The sequence below is a fragment of the Chanodichthys erythropterus genome, chromosome 2 (genome assembly GCF_024489055.1).
Source record: "Chanodichthys erythropterus isolate Z2021 chromosome 2, ASM2448905v1, whole genome shotgun sequence".
Lineage (NCBI taxonomy): Eukaryota > Metazoa > Chordata > Actinopteri > Cypriniformes > Xenocyprididae > Chanodichthys > Chanodichthys erythropterus.
Window position 1 is genome coordinate 20,432,924 of NC_090222.1, and position 27,077 is coordinate 20,460,000.

At 37.6% G+C, this 27,077-nt stretch overlaps 3 protein-coding genes across 4 annotated transcripts in view; 1 reads left to right on the top strand and 2 right to left on the bottom strand.

Moving 5' to 3' along the window:
• si:dkey-22o22.2 (neural-cadherin) overlaps positions 1 to 747 on the top strand; it is a 144,483-nt gene extending 143,736 nt beyond the window's left edge. Inside the window, exon 33 of the mRNA XM_067393595.1 lies at positions 274 to 747. Coding sequence (XP_067249696.1) covers positions 274 to 747 — 474 coding nt within the window. The remainder of the gene's footprint in view (positions 1 to 273) is intronic.
• Positions 748 to 5,613: 4,866 nt separating this feature from the next.
• Positions 5,614 to 12,889, bottom strand: ccne2 (cyclin E2). Of its 2 annotated transcripts, none has more exons than XM_067393615.1 (11): positions 12,880 to 12,889; positions 11,931 to 11,979; positions 11,765 to 11,840; positions 11,609 to 11,659; positions 8,313 to 8,461; positions 7,840 to 7,975; positions 7,600 to 7,746; positions 7,251 to 7,481; positions 7,047 to 7,158; positions 6,796 to 6,953; positions 5,614 to 6,712 (listed from the first exon to the last, which is right to left on the bottom strand). In XM_067393615.1, the coding sequence occupies exons 2-11, from the start codon at positions 11,942 to 11,944 to the stop codon at positions 6,605 to 6,607; spliced, it is 1,182 nt and encodes a 393-aa protein (XP_067249716.1). In that variant the 5' UTR covers positions 11,945 to 11,979; positions 12,880 to 12,889; the 3' UTR covers positions 5,614 to 6,604. The 2 variants fall into 2 exon arrangements, with proteins under 2 accessions (XP_067249716.1, XP_067249708.1); XM_067393607.1 differs by having other exon boundaries at positions 11,609 to 11,662.
• Positions 12,890 to 14,793: 1,904 nt separating this feature from the next.
• On the bottom strand, positions 14,794 to 22,958 carry tp53inp1 (tumor protein p53 inducible nuclear protein 1). Its single transcript, XM_067404587.1, has 4 exons — positions 22,729 to 22,958; positions 20,503 to 20,825; positions 17,130 to 17,481; positions 14,794 to 17,045 (listed from the first exon to the last, which is right to left on the bottom strand). The coding sequence occupies exons 2-4, from the start codon at positions 20,624 to 20,626 to the stop codon at positions 16,793 to 16,795; spliced, it is 729 nt and encodes a 242-aa protein (XP_067260688.1). The 5' UTR covers positions 20,627 to 20,825; positions 22,729 to 22,958; the 3' UTR covers positions 14,794 to 16,792.
• Between the last annotated feature and the right edge of the window lie 4,119 nt (positions 22,959 to 27,077).

Consider the following 27,077-nt stretch of genomic DNA (forward strand, 5'->3'; position numbering starts at 1 on the left):
TTTGTCTTTAAGCATATTTAAAACACCACATAGACATATAAACAACATTAAAAACTTGATTTTCACCACAGGGGGACTTTAAAATAGACAACAGTTTTTTCAAATTCTAATAATATTTCACAGTATTGCTGTTTTTACTATATTTTTGTAAGTAAATATAGCCTTGGTGAGCAAAAGAGATTTCTTTCAAAAACATAAAATCTTACCAACCCCAAACTTTTGAATGTCATTGCGTTTTTCCAGAATTAAAACTGTCACCTATGTGCCCAACAGAACGCCTATGACATCACTGAGCTGAAGAGGCCGCTGTGTTCCAGCTTGTCCCAGTCCTCCTCCTGCACTACCGCCCCCCTTATCAAGTCCTCCCAGGGCTCTCAAGAGGAGGTCCACCCCTGTGGAAACATCACGAACGGAGCCACCCTTCCCTACCACCACAACGCCAGCTGCGGCGGTCACTGCGCCATGGACTTCAAGAGCTATGTGTCGCGCATCATCTGGGAAGCCGACAACGACAGCCTGGCGTTCCCCATGGACACCTACCACGTGTACTGCATCGAGGGAACGGGCTCCAGCGCGGGCAGCCTCAGCTCTCTGGGATCGGCCATCTCGGAGGAGGGCTTCAGCTACGACTCCCTGCAGCACTGGGGCTCCAAGTTCGAAGGCCTGAGCGAGCTTTATCGCCGACCCGAGCTGGCCGTCCCCTACATGGATACGGTGCAAAGCCAAAGCCAGGAACAGCAACAATAATCAAACGACCCGAACACTTCAAGCCCAGCTTTGTTTTTTGTGTTAGTGTTTTATAGCCTTTATGGGGTTCCAGTTTAAACGCTACAAAAAAACTTGTCCTAAGAAATGGTTTCTGTTCATTTGTGATGCAGTCACACAGCTTTAAGGGCGAGGAGCATCTGAGGTTGGAGGACTGATTTGTTTTATTTATTGAGTGAAATATTAAATGTACTGTATTTATTTTTGCTCTGATAGGGAACAAAGCCAGTGAATCATCAGGACTTCGCCATGATGAACATGGTTTATGGTCACATCCAGCGTGTCACAAATAATGTGCACTGTAGTGAACACACGTGACTAATGCTGCGTTCCATTCTACATTCTAAATTTCCAGCATTCTTTCTGTCAGATTTCCATCTTAGAAGGTTGTGAAGAACTCTTATTTCAACAAAATGTAACTACCGTTCAAAGTTTAGGGTCGGTAAGATTTTTGAATGGTTTTGAATGGTGAAGTCTCACCAAGGCAGTAATACTGTGAAATGTTATTACAATTTAAAATAACTCTTTTAATATTTTAGCATTTTAATATGTGATTTATTTCAGTGATGGCAAAGCTGAATTTTCAGGATTTGTTTTATGAAAAGGTTGTTCAAAAGTCTTAAATGTAAAAATCTTAAATGTTAATTTTGATCAATTTAATGTATTCTTGCTGAATACATTATTAATTACTTAAAAAAAAAAAAAAAAAACTTACTGACCCTTAAACTTTAGAACAGGGTTCCCATGGTGCTGGAAAATGATAATTTTCAATAAAATAAATAAAATAAAATAAAATAAAATAAAATAAAATAAAATGACGTCGTCATAAATTTCTAGAAAATGAATAGAAAAACCCTGTGGGAACCCTGCTCAAACTTGTCCCACTTAAAAAAACATTCAATGTTAAGCAAATAAAATGCATCAATGAGACAAATCTCCTATGATAAAACCTGTTTAGCAAATGTTTGCAGTGACAGGTGTGTAAAACACTAAATGATCTTCACTGAGGATCATCAAACACCAGCTAAGACATTTGTTTATGTCATTAAAGAACACAGCCATTTTGTCGGAAGTCATAGAAACCAAATATATATCCCACATCTGCCTTTGAATGGAGCGCAGCATTATTCCCAGCAGTTTACTGATCAGGGCGTAACATTTTAAAACTCTGCATTTGACCAAAACACTCGTTTTAATGGACCCAGCTGCACTTTTGATGGACACCCACTTCTGAATTTTAACTCTGAAACATAAATTTGCCAAAAGAGGGTCATGAAGACACCGAAAGACTTCATAGGTGACTGATGTGCCAATGAATCACAAATCCGCTCACGCAAAGAGTGCATAAGTTACATTACTTTCGGTCAGCGGTGGTATAAATCTGCTTTCTGCCATGAATATTCATTGTGTAGGTTTTCTCTTTCTTTGTCTTTTTCATATGAAGGACGTAGTGTGTGACGCCAATCATTTCTGATGCTGGTGCGCTGAAACGTGGCGACGCTATCGTCTGTATCATAACACCAGATGAATGTATCGTGTATTGAGTAGCCGAGTCGAGACTCCACTGTGTCAAAGTCTGTTTTAAAAGTTCAAATGTGGCCAGATGCAGCGCAAATACAATCACTAAAAAGCTTATAAATATTTTCAATTGCAATATACTTACAAAGGATCTGTATAGTTCTATTTTTATTGTTGTGAAAACACAAATATTAGTCTGCTAAAATGTGCAGGCTGCATTTTGTAAGAACAATGAGCCATACGATTGGTTTATCAGTTAGGTTAGCCCTCTAATAAATGCTCAGCAAAACCTATACAGAGACATAAATTGAGTTGAATCTCACACATGGTCCTTTACAATAAAAGGGCAATGGCCAAGGCAACGTCACTTCATGTCTCTTGTAAACCGTCTAACAAGAGCATGAGGTCATTGCCACAGTGGCTTATAGCTGACTTGAAATGTTCGTTTCAGCCCATCACAGACCAGTGCTGCTCATTGTACCATGTAAATAATGTACATACAGAAATACTTTTTCTAGGCTTTTTCCTTTTTGTATATGAATTTTAATAAATGAAATGTTTTCCTTGAGCAACTGTGAGAGTGTGGTTATCCTACATTTCACACCTCAATGTCAGTGATATTCTTTGGTGTTGTTTTACTGCCACCCTGTGGTGACTTACAGTAATAACAAGCTGATTGCGTTTTCTACTGTACTACAGTTGCCTTGTGGGCTATATTATCATCTCGAGTTTTCCATCCGTTTATTAAATTCCCTGGTATTTTCAGGTTTTCTATGAATATAGAAACCATGTAAAGCTTGCTTTCATTCTACTACATACTTCTCGGGAACCTAGTTCTGTTTGAGTAGCGTTAAAGGTATAGTTTGCCCAAAAATGAAGTCCTCATTTACTCCCCCTCAAGTAGTTCCAAACCTGTATGAATTTCTTTGTTCTGCTGAACTCAAAGGAAGATGTTTGGAAGATTGTCAGTAACCAAACAGATCTCAACACCCATTGACTTCCATAGTAGGAAAAATAAATACTATGGTAGTAAATGAGAGGCGAGATCTGCTTGGTTACAAACATTCTTTCAAATATCTTTCTTTGTGTTCAGCAGAACAAAGAAGTTCATACAGTTTTGGAACTACTTGAAGGTGAGTAAATAACAAAATTTTCATTTTTGGGTGAACTATCCCTTTAAGAGCCGAAGACCTCATCAATCTCCTCTTTATTTTTGACACGCCTCTACTTTGTACTCATCAGATTGATTTGCTAATGTTAGCAGCTGTGTAGGTCCAGTATAAAGTCTATGTTATACGTTGAGCAGGCAGAGTGAATGTCTTCTTGTACAGTTCACTCTTGTTTCTTCTTTTCACAAGTTCATAATTACAAATAATCAGATAGAGTAAAAGAAGTAAGGGTTTTTGGCGTGCTTTCCAAAGAGATAGCTCCGAGTTCTGTATTTTGGCCTGAACCAAGAGTACTTGCCCTCCTGTATCCCTGGCTGAACCAGCCAAGAGTGAGTTGGGGTGGTGGAGGGATGCTAAAAAATGTAGAGGAAGTCGGCTACGTATATACAGGCCGTAATATATTTGTCTATATACACTGACGAACCAAAACATTATGGCCACTCATAGGTGAAGCAAATTTCATTGATTATCTCCTAACAAGGCCACATGTCAAGGTCTGGGAAAGTTAGATTGTAAGCGAGCAATCGCTTTTTTGTAGATTACATGTTGCATGAGAAATGGACAGGAGTAAAGACCTAAGTAGCTTTGACACATGCCCCCTACCTAAACCTAAATATCGCTGCATGACAACAATGGTGGTGGCCTGTTTCAGCAGGATAATGCAACTTGCCACACTGCACACATTGTTCATGATTGAGGAACATGACAGAGTTCAAGGTGTTGCTCTGGCCTCCAAATTTCTCATATCTCAATCTGAATGTGTGGGATGTACTGGATAAACAAATCTAATACATTGCGGACCCACCTTGAACATGAAGGATCTGCTGCTAAAGTCTTGGTGCCAGATACCACAGGACACCAGTGGTCTTACAGAATGGCATATTTGCATATATATTTGGATTTTTTTTATCTGCTAGCTCCATCTGTCTGAAAAGTTCTCCAAGCCAACATAATGCAGTGGTATGTGGGACACACATCATTAAAAGTAAAAGCATGTGTAGTTTGGAGTGGGTTCTTTGTCTCAGAGAGTCTTGCAGGGGGTTGGGAGTTCAGGGGTAGGAAGCCTAATAAGGAGGGGACATTCATTCCCCAGAACTACACAATAACTCACACAACAGAGGCATTGTAATGAAGGTCCATGTCTTCAACACCAGCCGCATGTCTGGCAGACACCTCTATATAGAGACCAGCTGACAATAGCGTTTATCTACTGATTGTAATATGTAACAACATAGCAAGAGACCAATGCCTTATCCAACTTTAACAATAAGAAACAAATCAAAGAATTGAGCTCTAATAATAGCCAACGCTTCTGCGAATACTCTAACTTTGAGCGGCTGTAACAGTTTCCTGTCAAAGACACTCCACATATTGTATATCAAAAGGAGTTTGTCTTTATCTTTCTTCTAAAGGTAATCTGGAGGTGAAAACAGCAACAACTTCGGTGGCTTTTTTGAAGGGACTCAGATGTCACAACGGCACCTCAACACCCTCATTAGGACAGTTTGCAATTCAAATTTGTTAGTGAGTGCTCTGTCCTTTGTCACCACCAAAAGGTACATCAGCGCCTCCCCCATGATACTCGCATTACACAATGAAGAGGTGACAAAATGGCTTCACATTAGACCAGGCAGCAATGTTTGTGCATTTCTGTGGGTAAAAATTATTTTAAATTAGTATATATAAAAATGCTGTGAAACTGTCCATTTATTTCTCTTCGAATTTAGACAATTAAGGGCCCCTTAAAATGTATTAATGTCACTGCAATATATTTGAAACCAAATGGCATTCTTTAAAAAAAAAAAAGTCATTACAAATTTTATGAACAATTTTTGCATTTATTTTCAGAAATTATTTCGTATGCAATTTAATGTTTACCTTTAAGCGGGGCATAAGTTTGCTTATTGAATCATAAAAATAGTTCAAATTTCAAATAAATGTCATCCTATTCAAAGAATCCTGAAAACAAAATATAAGCAGATAAGCATATTGTATTAAACTGTTTTCAACAAGAAATGTTTGAGCACCAAATTAGCATATTAGATTTCTGAAGGATCATGTGACACTGAAGACTGGAGTAATCACTTTCATCACGCTAAAAATTCACCCACCACTTAAGTCTACAGACAAACTCAAACAAGGAGGCTTTCATTTTCTTTCATTTAATAACTTCACATTGTAAATTACAGAATCTTGTCATTGTTATTTGTACACATATACATCTTATGTACAATTCATAGTACTTTTTACAGTTCTTATTCCAACAAATGTAGCTAACATCACTGGCTCAAGCCCAGGTCAAATTTAAATCAAGCTATGCTACAAACAAAAGGCATTTAATTCATAAATAGCAAGCACCTCAAATTATTAAATATGCCTTTGGCATTGAGGAAAAAAAAAAATTGCAATTGAAATAATACAAATCTACCTATGTATGAAATAAATACACAGTCTGCTTAAACTCAGTTTGGTTAAACTCACTTCTGAGGGGTGAAAACAGTCAAGTCTTACAGGAATATCTTCCATCGCAGGAGAATAAAAGCATGGGAATGACGTTCACAAAGATGTCAAGATTTAAGAAAATAAACCAATAACCGATTCTGCTCGTCTCACAGGGTTGTCCGGTTTAACAAGCAGATTAGCACCACTGGGTTGGCATTGGACCACATTAACAACAAAACTCAGAGCATTTCATAACAAGCGCACACACACACACACACACACACACAATAAAATTAAAAATTGTATTTACACAACATAAAAAGTAACATAAGATCCATGAAGCAGCAGCATTTGTGCAGACCTCTGAACTGGAAGTGTGGCCAGAAGTTCATTAGCAAGTTAAGTCTGAGAATTCACGTTTCATTTCTAGCTTCAGAAAATGGATTTGAATCCATTCTTCGATGGAAGGCACTTTTGAGTGCTTCAAATACTGCTCTGGGAAACCAAATTTAGGTTCTCCTCAATTTCACCCAACAACATCTGAAGTTTTGTGAGCGATGGCATCTCAGCCTGGATTTGTTTCCTATAGACCACCCAAAAAGTACCACACACAACTATATGTCTCTGGATGTGGTGGTCTGGAAGGTCTCATCTCTGGGCTGTGATGGCAAATAATGAAGACTAGCTACACCACGTTCTCCTCAAACCCGTCAGACATTAGCAGGTTTCTCAGTGCTTTTAGGAGGGGTCAGTATTCCCGCTACAGCCAACGGAGACATCCGGTCCAAGCTGTCCTGCTGCCGATCATGTGCTTCACTCTGAAAAGTCACACAAGTTTGTGTTAAAACTTGTGAAATCTTAAATAAACCTGACCGAGAATACAATGAAAATGAGAACTCACCAGCATGGCCAGGTAGTCCACGTGGGTCTGTATGTTGTGTCGATCTTCTGCCGCCACCTTTTTGAAGTCCTTTAGCTGTGGTCTGGTCCATTCGCGTACCGTCCGCACAAATGGGTTCATCCACCGCACACAGCTCGATATGCTGTCCCATGTGAGCCCTGGTGGAAAAGAAAAAAGAAAATACTTAACACAGATTGGACACAACAACTTAAGAACAAGCCTTAAAACATATCCGAGATCAGAAAGCTCACCTGATACTTTATGGACCGTTTCAAAAGAGGTAAAGTGACAAAATGCAGCAGCAGCGAGGACTCCATACTGGTAATCCAGAGAATTAATGTCCAAAATGCAAAGATCCAACAACTGCAGAGAGAATTCCAGAGTCAAAAAGGGTGTCAAGATATAAAACAAAACAACAATATACATATTCACTTCAAAAGGAGTGAAAGTCTCACCTGTGTGATTTGGATGTAGGTTTCCTGTGAGAATTGAGGAATGAGGAAACTGGCGTCATCCTTCAAAGAGTCCACTTGAGAGTAGAGCTTCAACCATGAGATGATGGTCTCAGGACAGAGGTCCCAGTTTAACGCCTTCAACATGACAAGCTCTTTAGCAAGAATCTCCTCTTCATTACAGGCCCCATCCGTCACATAAGCAAACTCCTGGAGCTTTGGTGGATAAATCTCCTGTCAAACAGATATTTATGAGAAAAGTGGCCCTGCGGAGTTCTGTGATGTTCTTCAATTGACTTTGATATTTATTTATGACAACTCTTTCAGAATGAAGTCACCAAAGTTTAAGTACCTCTATCTTTGAGGCTATGAAGAGTGAGGTTATGCCGATGAGCTGCAGTTGATCTTTGCCAGTGTCTTTCTGAGTGAGCATGAAGCGATCAAAGATGTCCTGAGCCAAGTAAAACGTCTCTCTGTGAAGTGTATAAACTTCGCTGACCTGGACAGAAAGAATTTAATATCAGATTAAACAATCAGATGACAAGGAAAAAAAAACCATCATAAATGTGGATGAAAACAAACAAACACATACCTCCATGAGCCAGTCCAGCAGAATAGACCTCATTTTGGGCTGCAATGCTGGATGTTGCTGGATGAAGCCCTTGTCATGTACATACTTCAGCTCCTTGTTCAGCATCTTTATCCACACGTCATCTGAACTGGCCCAACTGTCAGGACAACAGCAAATTTGTGCCATTAAACCAGAGAGCAAGCATTGAATTATATTTAACTCAATGAATCACATTCTGGATATCACAAATTTATTCTGCTTGTGTACTGCATTACGTTGGTAACAAACTAACATTACATGACTCAGGAAATGTTTAAAGCTAGGAAATCAAGCCAAATTGTTTTACACTATGATTTGGGATTAGTTTCCCCAAATGAGAACAAACGGGTAAAGTCATCAAGTGGATGTTTTATTATGCAGTATTTGTAAAATACATTAATTATCAGCATTTACATTGAATTTTCAAAGCATGAGATGCTGTGATCAGGTCCTACCTGAGGCATGGCAGTGGAGAGGGCTTCACAAAGAGGTTCTTGAATCTGAAGCGCTTAAAACCAGAAAGATTACCGGTCTCCTGATGAGCCTCCTTCTGAGGGGTCTCGATTAAGACACTGGGACTAATATCCCCTTCAAAACAACGGTTCTAGAAAAGAAAAATGCATTGTATTACTACTTAGGTTATATGAATAAGACTTAAAGGGTTAATTAAATTCTGTCATTTATTACTCTCTCTCATGCCGTTCTACACCTGTAAGACTTTCGTTCATCTTCAGAACACAAATTAAGAAATTTTAGTTGAAATCCGATGGCTCAGTGAGGCCTCCACAGGGAGAAATGACACTTCCTCTCTCAAGATCCATAAAGGTACTAAAAACATATTTAAATCAGTTCATGTGAGTACAGTGGTTCAATATTAATATTACAAAGCGACAATACAATACAAAAAACCCACACACTACTAAATAACGACTTATTTAGTGATGGCTGATTTCGAAACACTGCTTCAGGAAGTTTCGGATAACAATGAATCAGCATATCTAATCGGATTCGGATCGCGTGGCTGAAATCACGTGACTTTGGCGCTCCGATCAGCTGATTCGACACACTGATTCATAACGCTCCGAAGCTTCCTGAAGCAGTGTTTTGAAATCGGCCATCACTAAATAAGTCGTTATTTGTTTTTTTTTGGTGCTCCATAAATATTCTTGTCGCTTTATAATATTAATATTGAGCCACTGTACTCACATGAACTGATTTAAACATGTTTTTAGTACATTAATGGCTTTTGAGAGAGGAAATGTCATTGCTCCCTATGGAGGCCTCACGGAGCCATCGGATTTTAACCTGTTAACTGTCATGGGCCCACCGGTGGGCCCACAGCCATTACATATTTAAAACAGTAATATTCTATACTAAACCTAAACTAATCTTGACAAACTATATATCATTTGAAAGCTTAGAATCTTTAGTTTACATATTTGGAGACAGATTTTCAAAATAAATTACAGAGGAGCAGTAATTTATCAATTTGCAACAAGCATATTTTCATACTCATAAGGCATGTTCAGACCTTTATTTTGAAATAGCGATGAACATGACAAATCATTAAAGATTGGTTGAAACATGTTTGTTTTCATGCCAAAATATAACATCCATTCAATTTTTTGAGAAAAAAAGGTCTAAAAATGTTTTTCATAGAAAAAAAAATACATTTATGATTGTGGCGGTGATCTATAACCCACATGCATGTTATTTTTATGTTTATTAGAGGCTAAATTCATATCAAATTCTGCCAAACTTCCCATACTACTTCTATATAGGATGTCTACTTCATAAATTGTATGAAAATAATGTAAATATATGGTTCAGATCACTCAAACCATATATGGAAATGGAGGCGCCTTTATATGGTCAGTAATGGAGCTTGGTTGGTTTTATATAAAATATTATATTTTAACATTTTATATTTTCATAAACAAACTTCTATAACTTTTTTTCTGTTTCACTTACATAAGTTATTTCACTTTTACAATAATCTGCCAAATTTCATCTTTAAAACAAGACCAGCCTTATGTCTATACTCCAAAGAATTCTTGAATTACAACCATTTAAGTTTGGATAGTGCATTTTCTTGTCTAAAACAAAAAGTGGGGGTGACAGTTAACAGGTTAACTAAAATATCTTAATTTGTGTTCTGAAGATGAACGAAGGTCTTACGGGTGTGGAACAGCATGAGGGTGAGTAATTAATGACAGAATTTTCATTTTTGGGTGAACGAAACCTTTAAAAGGATAGTTCACCCAAAAATTAAAATTATCCCATGATTTACCCTCAATCCATCCTAGGTGTATCTCTTTTTCAGACAAAAACAATCAGATTCATTTAAAAATATCCTTAGTCCTCCAAGATTTATAATGGTTGTGAATGGGGGGGCTGCATTTTGAAGTAAAAAGTAATGCATCCATTCATTAAAAAAAAATAAAATAAATAAATCCACATGACTCCAGTGGGTTAATAAAGGCCTTCTGAAGCGAAGCGATGCATATTTGTAAGAATAATATCCATAGTTAAAAACTTTATAAATTTAAATAACTAGCTTCTGGTGGACGACCGGACGCAGAATGCGCAAGTCGACTTGTGGCGGAAGAGTGTCCTTTGACCTGATGCACAACGTAATGACGAACGCGGAGGCACTGAGGATAGAGCAAAACAAATGACTCGTCACGGATTATAAGTCTAAGATGATCATTTTTAAGGAGAAATGTTGAAGGATTTCGATATAAAGGAAGAGGAGCTTAACTTTATTGCACAGCCCTATTTGTTTGAACCGCAAGAGGCGTCTAAGCTTACAATACTCTTACATCCTGCGTCAATCATCGCATCAGAGGATTACTCATTCGATGCAAGTCGACTTGCGTATTCTGCGTACGGTCATCTGCCGGAGGCTAGTTATCTGAATTTATACAGTTTTAAATATGGATATTTTTCTTACAAAAAAAGCATTGCTTCAGAAGACCTTTATTAGCCAACTGGAGTCATATGGGTTTCTTTTTTTATGGATGGATGCATTATTTTTTACTTCAAAACGTGGCCCCCCCATTCACAACCATTATAAACTTTGGAGGACTACGAATATTTTAAATATATCTCTGATTGTGATTCGTCTGAAAGATAGTCGTATACACCCAAGATGGCTTGAGGGTGAGTAAATCATGGGATAATTTTCATTTTTGGGTGAATTATCCCTTTAATAAAATACAGTTACATAAGGCATGAATAAGAACAGAGTAAACAGTGTTCCTATTACTTTTCATAAAAACACTTATAGTGTGCATTGTATATAGTTTATATTCCACTTTGCTTCACAGGAATATCCTTTCAGGTATCAAATAACAGCATTTGATGTTTCTGAACTTTTATTAATATAGCAGCTTCAAAAAAAAGTTAATACTAATGATCCCAAACACTACACCAAACATTTTTCCCCCAATCAGTTACATAAATAGATTTTTTTCGCGGGCTGGGGAATAAAGGAAATAAACGCGGGAGGCTCTGGACGTGACGTGACGTCACGGCGCGCTGATTAACCCAGTGACACCATTACTGCGCATGACCGAACCACTGCATAATAAACAGATCGCTAGTCAACTAACATTTATTGCTTTACAAGCATTCCTTAAACTACATACAATTAGTCCGACTCTTTTATCTCTGGGTAAATAATACCATGTCCAAATGTACAAATAATCATGTACAAATACATTACTAATGATAACACAAATCAGCTCACCTGAATTTCATAGTTTTGTTTCTTAGCTGCTGACGGGATTCTTCTATTGCACTGCTGAAAATAAGGTTGATATTTAAATATTTGCGTACACTGAAAATAATATATTACACAACCGTTTCAGTAACATAATAGGTCAAATAAATATCAATATCTCACCTCGCCTTTTCTTTTCCTCTGCGGTTTGTTCTGTTCTGGTGCGTTTTCATTTCTTTCTTGTAAAGTGCTGCGAGTACTATTGAAATACGAAAGTATAAAGACATAAGTATTGTCGTTTATTTAGGGTTAGCGTAAATCAAACATTTGACAAATAAATAGTTCTTACCTGCGTCTTGACATTTTCTAAACAAATGGTGTGCTTTTCTCCTGTGAACCTGAAACATAACGTTAAATCACAATGTAATTAATCAGCACTTTAAACTTAACAAATAATGACTTAACTACATATCGTCTATAAAGCACTACTAAATTATCTTAAAGCGTTTAAGAGAAATACTTTCAACAAAAAGGCTCAACAATAAACACTTAAGCTCCAGACTGGAGCTTAGTACATACAGGACCAGAAATATCTATCACACTTCTATACGAATTAAAAGTCAAACCGTTAAAATCTAAAGGCATTAAGAGTTAATGCAAAGTCTGCTCAAGCTGTATTATAATCATTTGGTATTTTTACAGAAACCAGAAATACATGATCCAGTTCTGTAGGTTTATGAAAGGACAGTCCGCGCCAATTTACATGAAGCGGGAGACTACAGCTGCCCCCACAAAAACCCATCTGAGATCTATTAAAAGCGCATTAAACACCAGTTTCACCAAGAATATTGTTCAGGGAACTCCTTGGCGTGTAGAAAATCCATAAGACTTCTCACAATATCAGTTATTTTCCTAGTTTATGATAGGAGTTCACAAATACACGTCCACGTACATACTATCTAATCTGGCGCCTAGCAGAGCTGGCTAACTTTCAGCAACATCCCCCTCTGAGCTCGACATTACATTAAACATTTGGCTATGAGATGGTCTGAAAATATGAATTGTCCCTTTTTCCTAAATAATAAAGCTAAATACAGCTGCTTTTAAGGGTCCCGCAGGAATCTTCATCTTTAGTCGTAGATGACTGGTTAAAAGGCTCAAACCTCCGTTTTAAAGCAACAGTAACATAAAACAACAGCACGGTTCCTGCTAAAACATGATTGTAACACGGTTTTGAAGAGGTAAGATTAAAATAAGAAATGTTATAGGAGCAAGAAGAGTAAAGTAAGTGTCCTTACCGCAGTGTTCAGTGCGAATGAATGAATGAATGAATGGCGCCAAGCTTTATATAGTCCAGCGGTTCGCGGCTACTGCGCATGCGTGGCGCTCTTTTCAGCCTTTAAAAACTACCTAAAAAACTATATATAACATTGTGTTTTCGAGCTAAAAAGATCGGATAGCTTTGATGTGTGTTGTTAAAAAAAATCTGCATGGATTTAGGAATGATTATGTTGGTCGTTTTTGAGGAAACCTACGAGAATGTTTGTGGTTTGTAGATTTGTTTTTGGCCGCGCCGACCTTTGGTTTAAATATGTAAAAAACGCGCTTTCCTGCTTTCCCGGTTAAACGAATCCGGGGCTCGAGGTCCTAATACATCATATGCGAGTAGGTCTGTGTGTTAAATATTGCATTTATGTGAAATTATTAGAGTTTTTTGACTCGAAGGAGACGCTTCCTAGTTTGACAGCTTGTCGTGGGCGTGGATTTGAATCGGTCTGACCAATCATCGTTATTCGAAGAGAAACAACGTGCTCTTGTAAACAAACCCACGAGAAGAGAGATCAGCACTTCTGACAGGCAATGAAAAGCGTTTGGAAAATGATTCTTACCATCAACCCTATCGTAATATTACTTGCATTTCACAATCATATGTGTAAACTTATCAACCAAAATATTTTCTTTCTGTTGTTCTCATAGAAATGTTGATTTTGTCACTATCATATTTGTGACAATATGCGTTTCTATGTCTTTTACCCCCTGGTTACTTTATTTTAATCTAAGCCTAAAAATACACGAACACACTAATATACATACTACCGCGTTTCCGGCGAGAGAAACACAAAATAAAGCACATTACAAAAGACAGTTCTGCTCATACAAAATCAACGCCACGGCTTTCGTACTTAAACACGTGAGCTAACAATGCCACATTCATTTAACATTTTGAAAGAACAAAATCACAATAATACATTTTTAAATGCGAAATCGGCGCGAATTCCTCAAACAGTATCCCGCTCAACCTTTAGTGTATGTTAAAACACGTCACATCCGGGGTGAAGAAACGTGTAGCTACGTACACTAACTATATAAATAAACAACTTCGTGTACTACATGAATGTCTCCCAAATGACCTCAAATATTCTCTGTTTTATGAACATTTATACAAATCTAAATTCTGAATGTCTGAGGGATTCACTGAGAGGATTTTCCAGACAGTACAAAAGCTAACCTAACCTACTATCACTGTCATAAATGAACTTTCTTATGAAGAATGTTTTAATTTTGTGAGTGCATTAATTGTTTCCCTGGCCATATAAAAACAATGTGCCACCCAATTATTAACTGAAATACATTGTTAATTTGACAAATATTGGCATCATTAATACTAAAGCAGCCATAAATAAATATGGTAGATTTTGGTTTATCTGTTCAGATCAAAAGCCACCATATTAGCTTCAACAATGTGAATACATACTTCTGTACAAGCTACAAGTCAGTTGGCACTAGAGGAAGCTCACTACACTTCCATTTTAAATATATATTTATTGGGTATTTTTGAACGCGTCTACTATCAGCATGTAACCATCCAGGAGAAGAACAAGGAGGGCACGATTAAACGGGTACAGTTGGAAATCTGCATTATTAAGGTTAATACCCACACTGGTACAATGAATAATAAGCTTGCACTAATCATGGCATGGGATTCTTGAGAGATTAGTTGGGTTGAGTTACAGCTTGGTATAGATTCTTGAAATGCTCCTGAGTGGAAAGCTTTCATTATAATTTGGCGAGGTGATTAAATTACAGTATAACTTGCGCATATGATGCCAGAACATGCAAACACCTACCTAGTCTTTAAAACTTACGCCATACTTGCATACATTATTTGAACACTTCTTTTTACTAATACAAAAGGAACACTAGTTTGTATTAAAACATTTATTGAGAAGAGAGAATACATACTGACAAATAGTAGGTTTCAAGACATATGAAATGAACAATTTATTTGCAAAGTATACTACCCATACAAAACAGTTTGTGTATGACATGTATCCAAAACATATCAGTACAAGAAAAAGATAAATAAACAATGCTAAAACCCTACACTTTTGGCAAAGTGCTGTATTATTCCAGTAAACTAAAAATCAACCAAAGCATAGTCTAAAACTTAGCAATGCCACAGAAAATATTCTTCACACATTAAACACAGAAAACATTTGCTACATTTCGTGTAAAAAGTTGACAGAGCAAGTGGCTCACAGAGACAAGGTATTCCTCTGTGCATAGTAAAATTACATTTGTTTGTGTCCCTTTGGACAAATTTCAAGTTCTTCACGGATGCATTGTCATACTGTTCACCTGGAAGGCACATGATCCCCAAATGCAATTCAAGGCAAAATGAAATCCCTGTTATGAATACCAAAAAAAAAAAAATCAGGCATCTGCTGACACAGGGAAAGAGGGCCTCTCCAGTATTACTCAAGGAATATGAAGAGAACCTAACGTCCCTTCCTTTCCCTTCGTCCACAGAAAAAAAATGTCAGAAATTACAATATACTGCTCAATGCAGACTGCAGCAAGCAAAAGAAAAGAAGAGAAGCTGTAGTTGTTTTCCTTGAGTTGCTCATGCATATAATATGCATTCAGCTGAATGTCAAGAGTTAATGAATTCAGTTTCATTCATTTAGGGGAGACATTTACCTTGGCAGTGTGACCGGAAATTTACAACACCAGGTCTCGCGTGATAAAGGAATAAAGAGTAACAAACATAACCTACGAAGAATTTTTAGTTTTTGCTACTTTAAATATTTCGCTCAGCAATATACAATGTGTAACTAGTCAAATAAAACATGAAAAAGGCATATAACACAAAAAGTACTACATTGAAAAAAAAAATTAAAATGCTAACAGTTTCACTCCGTCGTCAAAGTTTTTAACAGTCAATTAAGAGAAAGAGTTTGTTTCACAGTCCTTGGAGGAGCAAGCGTTTTGCTTTCATTCAAAGTGTGAGATGCACGTTATGTTAAAGATTTACATCAATTACAAGTATTTCCACAAGGTAACACACGTCGACAAAGTTAGAGGTTCTCTAGTATGTACAGAGACAGTTTACCATCTGCAAGTAATCTGCGTTCTTAGCAAAGAGCGAAGGTGAACAGTGATGACCCTGAGACATGTACTGCAGATATAGAGCAAACATGAAAAATAACATTACAACACTTGATGTCTTTTTTTGTTGGTTTTCTCACCTGTTGGAAAATTAGCACTAAACAGTCATACATCAAATCAGTCACTAAAAATAGGAAAAAACTACATACATACATATCTATGTAGATAACACACATTCTTATCAACTTCATACTGATATGTAATATATATTCAATATTTTTTTCTTTTGAAAATATTTTGGAAGTTTTTTTTTTTAAATATATTTTATATATTTTGAAATTTACTATGGAAACAAGGCTTTTAGTGATAATAAACCCAGTATACTTTTTTAAAGAGAAAAAAAAAAACAAAGAGGAAGAAAGCACTGATCTACAGAGTCACAGGCAGGTTCCTTCCTAACCAAAAAAGTGCTGCTGATGATTTCATCACTGATGTGATTGAACTTAGTATGGCTTCAAAAAAGCAAAGAAAGCGTCAAGCTGCCTACACATGATGCCTACCACATCATGTTCACTAGAACAAAACACTTGGTTATTCAACCTTCATGACATAAAACATAAGACCGAACATAACAGATGGAGCTTATATAGGAAACACGTGACGTGAAGCAGACACATTCAGGTCGAGCGGAACCTGCCGTGAAGTAAAGTGACCTATGGCATTGATTCTAAAGGACTCCGTTCCTTCTGGCGAAAGACTAATTCTCCCAGTGTGGAGGGGGCGGCGTGCAGGGGAGGACGGGGGAGTGCAGTGGGGACCGTCTCAGTAGTTGTACTGCCTCTGTCCCGGCTGGTGAACGTAGCCTCCGGTGGCTTTGGCCTGTCTGGCTCCGCCTTCGCGCAGCAGGTTGAGGCGGCGAAGGGCGTTGCGAGACAGCTGCTGGCGCTCCACGTTGTCACGGATGCGCTGTGCCAGGCGGACATTCTTGGTCTGCTCCAGAAAGCCTGCGTGAGCAGCGACCAGAGCGGCTGCGTAGCAGCCAGAAGCGTGACTCGGCCGACGTTGAACTTCAGATCTACAAAGACCAACAGAATCTGTCAGATTATAATGTAATATTATAATGTTATATAACACTAGAATCTCTGAATGTGGCCTTTACCTTAAAATCGATGGCTCACGGGTGCCGTCCTTGGCTGGTCGTTGACGGGGGCTGTGAACGGCGTACACGGACATGCTGGGGTGCTCGATCAGCAGGTTCTCCAGAGGACTGGTCTCTAGCAGGACCGGCGCTCTGCCTCCAGCCATGAAACACGGCGGAGGGGTGATGAACCAGCTCTCTTCCAGCCCACATGTCGCCTCTAGACGCAAGAAGCTGCCGTCCTCTGCGTCGGTGTCTGCTGCCGAATCCAGAGAGGAGCAGGAGGAGCAGCGCACAGGAGAGTCCAGGGGAGCGACATTGTCAGAGCACACATCCACCAGATCATCTCCACATGCATCGGAACAGGCCTTCGCTACAGGAACAGAGAGGACGTTACTACAGTGAAATTACTATTTGAATTAAACTTCAGTGTTCACAACATTAAAGTCGGCATGAAATGGAAATTAAAATCATCTTTTCTTCCCTATTGTGAAGTATATCTGAGTGAAACAGCTTCTCAAATGAGGAAAATCTAGGACAGGACTTAATTTTGTCTATTGGGAATTGATTGGAGTATTGGATCGCTGTCATTTGTCAATCGCTGGGATCCCATGTGAGTGATTTTAAAAATCTAATAATGTGCATGAATAAATTATTTATAACTAACGCTGCGATACTCCATAAAATGTTAATGAAACCTTAAATCACTTGGCTTGTTGAGGAGAGGTGTGCTATTAAAGGGTTAGTTTACCCCAAAATGAAAATTCTGTCATTAATTACTCATTAATTACCTTCTAAACCCGTAAGACTTTGTTCATCTTCGGAACACAAATGAAGAACTTTTTGATGAAATCTGAAAGACGTCTGTCCGTCCACAAAAAGTTCATAAAGAGATTGTAAAACTAATCCATATAAATCTAACAGTTTAGTTGCTCTTTATGATAAACCGATTTATTTTAGGCTTTTATTCAACATGTAAACATTAATTAGTGAACATAAGCAGAAGCCCAATCACCTGAATGACGCACAAGAACAAACCTCTTCCTGAAGCTCAAACATGCTGCGTAACACACAAGAATGAACCTCATTGGTTACGCAGCACGTTTGAGCAAAAGTGAACGTTTGAGTTTGTTTACATACGAGTAAAAGCCTGAATTAAATCAAAAAGTGGCCGTTGCAAATGGACAGACAGATATCTCTCAGATTTCATCAAAAAGACCTTCTTTTGTGTCCCGAAGATAAACTAAAGTTTTATGAGTTTGGAACAATATATCAAACTTGTGAAGTTGAATAAAATAGAACCATAATCCAGCACTGGTTTATACTGAAAACATCTAAACACAGCGGAAACATTTAAGATATCTCATTAAAATCAAAGTGTCACTGGTTCTATGGAAAACAAGTCATGTGTTTATACAGAAACCAAGAGAGTCAATATTTTTGCCCACACTTAATTTCTATTTGTCTCTGTGGCTCCTGGCAGGTAACCAAAACTGGTGTAAACAGCTGGCTTTTGGGCAGAGCCTCTCAAGCGCTACACTTTCAGCGGCCTCTAGAGGGCAGTGTGACTGAACAATCCCTCACTCCCTTTTGGACTGACCAAACATTGCAGAAACTTGACAGCCATCACATGCAGTTCATGCGACAGATTCAAAAAACAGTGATATCAACTCATATATTTACACTAAATGTAACAATCGACCAACTAGACACGCAGTAGTCCCGCACCCACAGCACTGATGTTATAGTACACACAGAACTTCCCTTGCACAGAGCCACACCTTGTTTATCTGTAGACTTGCAGCATCCTGCCAGATGACTGAACATTTTCTCATCTCATCTGGTTAGAAAGCTCTTAACCTTCTTACAGCACTCTTCAATGTCCCTGAGAAGCCAGTTAACCTTTAATCCTCTCACCATGATAGGAAAGTACTTACTTAAAGATATTTCCATCAAGCTATATGGATATGAAACAAGAGATATGTTTTTAATCTCCAGTGCCCTCGCGTTTACCTCAGCCTTCAGGCAATGACTGATGTTTGTAATCATTCCGTGTTCAAGGCCTATTCTCGTTATGTGCATAAACGGCAACTTAATCTATCCTATTTTTAATCGCAGACCCCACCTAGACACTTTTGTCTAACAAGCTAAAAGCGTTGTTGCCCATAAACATGTCTGTCTCCTCCTGTCCTAAAAGAGGTGAAGTGGGCCAACCAGATTGCCTTGCACCTGAAATATTCACACACACACACAATATGAGAAGGCCTGTATTTGGGCAGGAAGCTTATGAGAGGCATCATGTTAATGAGGGCAACGTGTCTGTGCCAGGTTTTACAGAATCTGTAATATGGCTCCAGCTGACCATGTTATCAGTATCAACTGAGGTGAGTTAAGGTCATATCATACATAAGAGGAGTTTGCATGCCCAATCTGTGGAAAATATGCAGTATTCTGCTGAATGCATTTAAAAGTCAATGCAAATTGCAGTTTGCAATCCTTTTTATATCTCTAATGTGAAATATTTTAGAGTAAAACGGGATATTCTATGCGAAAAATGTAGAGCGAGAATTTGGGAACTTTGTTCTATGCATCGGATGTTGATTCGATTTTGAGATGTGTGCAATGTGTACTTGTGGGGATGGCATTTAAGTAGACTAAATAATTAGAGAAGTACTACATACATCAACAAAGAGAAGTCTGAGAAAGACATTTTAATGAATCATTTACAATTACATTTTCATTTCATGCCAACTTTAACTGTACAGCCTAAGTGATGTAAGCAGAAAAAGAAATGCAGAAGAAAATCAAGTACATTTTTATTAAAGATTCTGAAGACATATTGCATCACGAACATGCATTAAAAAAGTAAAAGGTTTTAATTTTATTTTCATGTTTACTTGAAATGTGTGGTCCCACTTTATATTAAGTGGCCTTATCTACTATGTACTTACATTTAAATTAATCATTTGATACAATGCACTTATTGTGTACATACATGTTTTTACATTGTACTTATATTTTAAAAACACCTGCATGTAATTACATACGTAATTATTTATTATAATTACACTGTTAACCCATCCCTTACACCTTACCCCTACCCTTAAACCTGCCCATACCACCAAAGCTTTCCCTAACCTTATCCGTATCCCACCTCAACAGCAGCAAAAGTTTTTTGCAATTCAATATGAACCCAATAAGTATATTGTACTTATTTTTTGATGTAAGTACATAGTAGTTAAGGCCACTTAATATAAAGTGGGACCAAATGTGTTAAACGAAACTGAGACTCTTAATGCAAACTAAGCCTATTCATATCTGCGTTTAAGAAGAACATAAGGTCCATATTTCACTTTGCTGATCAAAAACAGGAAATGCAAGAAAGACCTCTCACCTAGATAATCGACCAGAATCCATTCATCGTCCTCCTCCTTCTCGTTGAAGTCTGGATCCACAGGACATCCACTGCCCTCCTCCAGGGAGTCTCCAAACAAGATGCTGGTGAACCTCTGAAACATGTTTTTGTCCCGGGCAGAGGCGTGAGGTTGGACAGTCCTGCTGGGAGTGGGCGAGGGCTGGGCTCTTTGGTCATCAGCTGCGGGAGCCGCTCACTGAGATCTTGGTAAAGGTGCTGAAGTGCATTAGTTACTCCTTCTCAGCTGAGGAACACCTGATGAAGTTCAGCCATTGCTCTTGTTGATAGTGCAAAAACAGGCCCTGGAGGACAAGCGAGAAGACAACATTGCTGTTAACGACACGACGCAAACTGACCAGCCTACACAAACATTTCCTGGTTGATGAACAGGTCATGTTCTGTTGCGATCAGCCATAAATTACAGGTACGCTAATAAAAGACAGATGGATATTTCTGAGAACAGAGCAGCCAAAACAAAAGAGTCTAAAGTGTCTCTGCTGTCACAGATACTGCCTGTCCTCTTCACACGAAGCTGATGCCTATGAAAACTGATCTTTGTACAGTTACACCCAGCCTCGTTCAGGACTATGACTCATGAGGGTACCCTTATCCAATGCTGTGCTTGCAACAACAAAGAGGGACATCTGTGAAGTGAAGGACTACAAGCTGTTCTTCACCCCATAGCATTATTGAAACAAGACAACCAATTCATACTCCCTTCCACCTGCTCATATAGTCATGGCAGCAGTCTTTGTTTGTGTGAATAGGGGGGGTGGGGGCTATTATGGGGTCACATACATATAATAAGCACCCTTCAGACCCCAAAAAGAGGATTATAGACTGACAAGCAGCGATAAGCGGATGGCTCAGAGCCAGAGGTTACTCTTTCGTAGCTCAGGAGATGTAATTGTATAAAAATGTAATTGTATAAATATAACTGGGAAGTCCATTTTGTATCTTGTATCATCTTGGGGTTTCATTACTAATATATATATATATATATATATATATATATATATATATATATATATACATACATATACATATACACACAAACACACATTTTCCAAAGCCAAGAGACTCAAGCAAAAGTCTCAATTTGCTGTCCATTTAATCTCATGTCTATGTCATCCATGTAAAGGTGATGTACAGATTAAAAAACAGACAAACAAACAAAAAACACATCAGATCGGTCCTAAAAGATTCTACATGTCTATTAAAAATAATAATAAAAGTGCAAATTAAACTGCATTTGATGCTTATGCCCATAACATGACAATGGTCCCATATAGGCTGAAAATAAAAACGCAATTAAAGCAGAATATACTGGAACTACACTCCCTTCTAAAAAAACATCTTAAACCAGGCTAAAATTGGCCTCCCACCCTGGCCAAGATGGTCCTCAGCTGGTTTCCCAACCATATCTGGTGAAAAGTGCACAAAACCCTTCTAAAACAAGACAAAACCAGCAAACCATCTTAGACTGGTTAAGCCTCTCTTTTTTTACACCAGCTACTTAAAGCGGTGATGTATAGTAGAATTTTTTGCAGGCCCAAAACTGAACACTGCACATATTTCAATATTCATTCACAGATATTGTTCAAACTAATGGTGGACAATGGCAAATAAGTAAATAAAAATCGTAAAACAACATTCATAAACAACTAAACCCCTTATAACTGCTATCTTAGACGATTATCTGATAGAAACGTAAACATGCACTGGTAAGCAATTTGCATTGGTAAAGTGAAATTGCAAAGATGCAGAAATATAGGAAAGCTGCGTTTTCTTGACATATATTATGATGGTTTATTGACCCACGCACACAGAGAATGGCCGGGGGAGGGATGAGTGTAACCCTACACCGACAGACTGGGCGGAACGCGAACCCAAACGCTTCAGCTGGCTCTGCTGAACAAAGCTTAATCCGTAAAATCCAAACATGCACACATTGCAGAAACAAACACTGAACATTTGAGATGGCCTGCAGGCTTTGACAGGTTGTGCTGTTCAGAGCGTCGATATATTTAAATGCATATTTTTTTCTTTTCTTTTTTTTTTCTTCTTTTTTTACATTTCGTTTTAAAACATATATTAATCAAATTTTGACGAAACATTCTTAGTATTTTTTATGTCCAGAACTTTTCTTTAACGAATTAAACCAGAATATCTCTGTCGATCAACAACAAAGAGGTTTTAACTCACCTGCGGCAAAAAGTAATGTAAACAGGAAGAGGGTTGACTTCAAGAACAAAAACAGATCACTTCAAGTGGTTGAGGTAGATTATTTGTCGTGCGATATATAAAAATATATAAATACAATTCTTCCTGGAAGAAATTAAAAGTTTCTGGACCCTTTAGTTCGGAGTTTTGCAGTCTGTTCTTTTTCGTTTCTCCTCCGAGGTCTCAACTGCTCCCTTTGTTATTGTTGTGGAAAATTAACAGCTGATCGGTCGTTACGTAGCTGAGCACCGCCCAAAGGCGGGGCTTGTCAGAACCCTCTCATCCAATGAAATTGCGCCCCTCGCTATGACTGACTGTCACCAACGCACGTGACCTCATCCCGGGAAAGGCAAGACCGGGCAGAGCACTCCATGTTAAGGAGTGTCACCAAGTAAATTTTGGGTTGTACAAAGAATTTTTGAAAAAATTGTATTATTATAATTTTGAATGGTTCAATATGTATTACTTATTGTCCTCTTAACTTTTAAACCATTTTTGTCTGGACATGACCATGTAGACCTAAATAATAGGCCTACACTTTGACAGAATTATAAAATAGCCTAATTTACAAGAATCTACTCACATAGTATAACTGAAATGACTGGAATTTCATTTGTTTTCACTGAAGTTCATCTTTAGCAGAGTGCTAAAACGATCTGACTGCTCTAAAAACTTTCAACTATGTTAATTTGTACCTTTCTCGATTTTCATCCAGCTAAACAAACTGCTAAAAAAAGAGCAGCAAAATATAATGTACATTTAGTCAGTCATCATATACCATGAGATAAATCATAAAAACCACATATATAAATGGACGTAAAATACAGACTTGACATTTTTATTAGAATAGAACAGCTTAATCATATAGAAATATCTGAATGCCACAATTGACCAACCAGTAGACCAATCAGTTTAAAGTATTCTAGAGTGTTCAATCATTAAAAAGCTCAAGCAAAACTGTCATTTTGGGGTACACTGTAAATTATATGTTCTTTTTAGCCCTTTAAGTTAAGTGAAAATGTCCAAAACAAAACATTGAAATCCTCCCTATTGAAGATGTAGGTCAGCAGTTTTTTTAGGGAACAAAGCACTCCACCCCCGTCAACACCACTCAGATGGATGTATTGGTAAGAGAGGCCCGTTCTAAGATTCAGCAATATCCCATTCTCTGCCCCCACTTTCGAAAAGAAACTAGTTTGAACAAAAGGACTTACACTCCAGTGAGTCATCATCTAATAAAGCATGCAAGCTAAACATGTTATTGCATCAGCCATCTTTCCAATATATTTAAAGATAGCTACATTAATCTATATAGATGCATTAAACACATATCTATAATTACTGTATACCACATAACTGAGTATATAAATATCAGTGTGGCTCAGAATAATCTTTGTACGCCCTTTGTCCTGTCTTACCTCGAAATTAGACAGATGACCTTTTCATCAGGGTGGAAAAAAATGTTACTTTCTTTCCTGGTTTCGGAGCTCTGTCTCAAACAAAGCTTTTTCTCGTTTCATCTCAAATCAGTCTACTCTTGTAGACCACAACACTGGTCCCAGACGTTTGTATACAAGAGGGGCAATCTTTCTGCTGGATAAATATTTTCTAATCATTCATTTTCCCACTGTAGGATGACAAAGAGTGTGAATCAGCATTCTCATGCGCTGTCATCATGTTTTTCCCTCCATTTCCTTTATTTACCCTCCAAAACCAGGCCAAAACACCTGCTCACTCTAGGTTAAACTACAACCCACCCCGACCTCAACAGGCCTGGTCTCAAAAGTGGTGTCAGAACACTCAGTCATTTAACTAAATTTATTAAAATGTTTGCTTACTATTTGGAAAACTATTTGGATGATTGCATGCTATATATTTTTAGAGCTATTTTTACATTTATTATGGAATCTAATAAAAGATATTATTTGATAATAAATAATTTAACCCTTATGTTGTGTTTGGGTCATTTTAACCTGGAGAGAATTTTCTTATTCCTTAAAAATGTTATTTAAAATGAAAATTCTGTCATTAATTACTCACCCACATGTCGTTCTACACCCGTAAGACCTTCGATGATCTTCGGAACACAAATTAAGATATTTATGATTAAATCCGAATGCTCAGTGAGGCCTGCATTCAAAGCAATGACATTTTCTCTCTCAAGATCCATAAAGGTACTAAAAACATATTTTAAACAGTTCATGAGAGTTCAGTAGTTCAACCTCAATATTATAAAGCGACGAGAATACTTTTTGTGCACCAAAAAAACAAAATAATGACTTTTCAACAATATAGAGATGGATGATTTCAAAACACTGCTTCAGAGTTTTACGAATCAAATCAGTGATTTGGATCTCCTATCAAACGGCTAAATTGCTGAAATCACATGACTTTGGAGTTCCGAGTCACTGATTCAATTCGCAATGCTCCGAAGCAGTGTTTTGAAATCGGCCCAATCGGATTCAATCCTTCTTTTCTTTGTATTTTTTTTTTGGAACTGATTGATCGTAGAGCTCATTGATCTGGGCATAACAAAAGATTTATAAGCTTTTTTTTTTTGTAGGCTGACCAGGAACACCACAAGTGACTTTGTTCCATTTTGTACAAAATAAAAGCATTTTAAAACAAACTTCCTGGTTAAACATTAAAGCACACTAATGTGATAAACAGTGCAAATCTGTCCCACATTTTGTTAAATATTGACAAATTTATCCACAAATAATGCTGTTTTTTCACTCAAAAACTGAGGCACATATGCTCAGATCAATGAGGCCTATGATCAATCAGTTCCAAAAATAAATACAAGACCTGTCCTAATTGAAAAAAACAAGTTGGCAAAAAGATTGAATCCAATATTTGGTGATAATAAAGCATAATGCAAGATTTATAAGCAATATTTAAAAGGCCGGTCATTTTTAACCAGGCACACCAAAGGTGTTACAAGGTTTTAAAAAAATCTCAAGATCATAAAATCTGAGCAAAACACAAGCCCACCCTAACTAGTCTTATGATTTCTGATCTGTTGTCATAACTGATTCTTATCAAACCCTGCTAAAACAGAACATATTGTTCATGATGATTCAAACCACAGCATTCCTGATATAAACAACATATGATCCACTCTAGCGTATGCTGTTCAGAAGTCCATGCTTTGACACTCTGATGTAATTCTGTTAATGTTTAGGTCATGTACCAAACTTGTGCAATAAACCATAGTCAAGTTAGCCATATTTAATTTGAAGCAAATGAAAACAAGGCTGTGAGTGATCGAATGGATCAAAGTTTGGTCTTTATATGTATATTCTCAGTAACCTTTTTGGTGACTTTCTAAGTGTTCATAGATGACTGAACTCATATGTCACAGAATCCTAGTGACATTTACAGAGCTTCTTTTTCTGACGTAAATAAAAGGCAAACAGGGAGTGTGACGGAGTTTAATCACAGAAAGCACAGAAAGTACACAGACAGTTTACTACATGTTACTTAAGGTTAAACAAAGCAGACTGAAAAATGCAAACACAATCCACAAACTTCAGTGGCCCCCAAAAAGTTGACTGTCGTGCATTAAATATCTAACAAAATTACTTAAAAAAAAAAAAAGGAAATATATCACAAACACTTTTCAATCAAAACATTTCACAAAAAGCATTTAGCTAGATTTAAAATAATAAAAATAATAATAATACAACATCAATGGAAAGCAGTATTCGGACATTTTCTGGACATAAAGTTAATGTTATGCTCTACGCCTTTAAACTCAAGTTGAACTCAATTAATGAAATGTATACAATTTAAGTGTGGCTTAAGTGTCCAAATGCCTTTTAGGACGAGTGTAAATAGATTTACAGCAATTTTAACATACTCTGATGCCAAGTGACAAGTAACTTACTAAGAAACACTACAGTGAATGACAAACCATTTGGAATGCTTATGTAATTGTAAACATATCCAAATGCCAAGCTTCTGACCCCATTACGGTAAACCCCATAAGAGTTCACTTTAAAGCAAACCTGTCTGATACCATCTGCACCACTGTGATCACATTGCAATCCTTATTTACATCTAATATAAAATGAAAATAAAAATCCATGCCACATACAGACTGAACCTTAGCATCTGAAGTGACTAAGGTCAATGTTTGACTGTTTGAGTGGAGGGAGATCATGAGAACAGATGATGATGATGTAAAGAAGCTTACAGTGTGACATCTGGGTAGAGGATTGCATCATGTAAAGAGGACAGACAGGTGGGAGGCACGAGTCAGTGAGCCGCCAGCCGTGACATCCTGTCAGTCAGAACCTGTAGGTCTTGTTATTTTGAAAACTGCATCA

What these genes read in the sequence shown, in the direction of transcription:
- ccne2 (XM_067393607.1), bottom strand. An exon ending in TCTCCACTGCCATGCCTCAG is followed by an intron (nt 7,976 to 8,312) that starts GTAGGACCTGAT and finishes TTGTCCTGACAG; the next exon opens with TTGGGCCAGTTCAGATGACG. An exon ending in TGGACTACCTGGCCATGCTG is followed by an intron (nt 6,713 to 6,795) that starts GTGAGTTCTCAT and finishes GTGACTTTTCAG; the next exon opens with AGTGAAGCACATGATCGGCA.
- tp53inp1 (XM_067404587.1), bottom strand. Translation starts at nt 20,626, where the DNA reads ATGTTTCAGAGGTTCACCAGCATCTTGTTTGGAGACTCCCTGGAGGAG. An exon ending in GATTCTGGTCGATTATCTAG is followed by an intron (nt 17,482 to 20,502) that starts GTGAGAGGTCTT and finishes CTGTTCCTGTAG; the next exon opens with CGAAGGCCTGTTCCGATGCA. An exon ending in CGTGAGCCATCGATTTTAAG is followed by an intron (nt 17,046 to 17,129) that starts GTAAAGGCCACA and finishes TGGTCTTTGTAG; the next exon opens with ATCTGAAGTTCAACGTCGGC.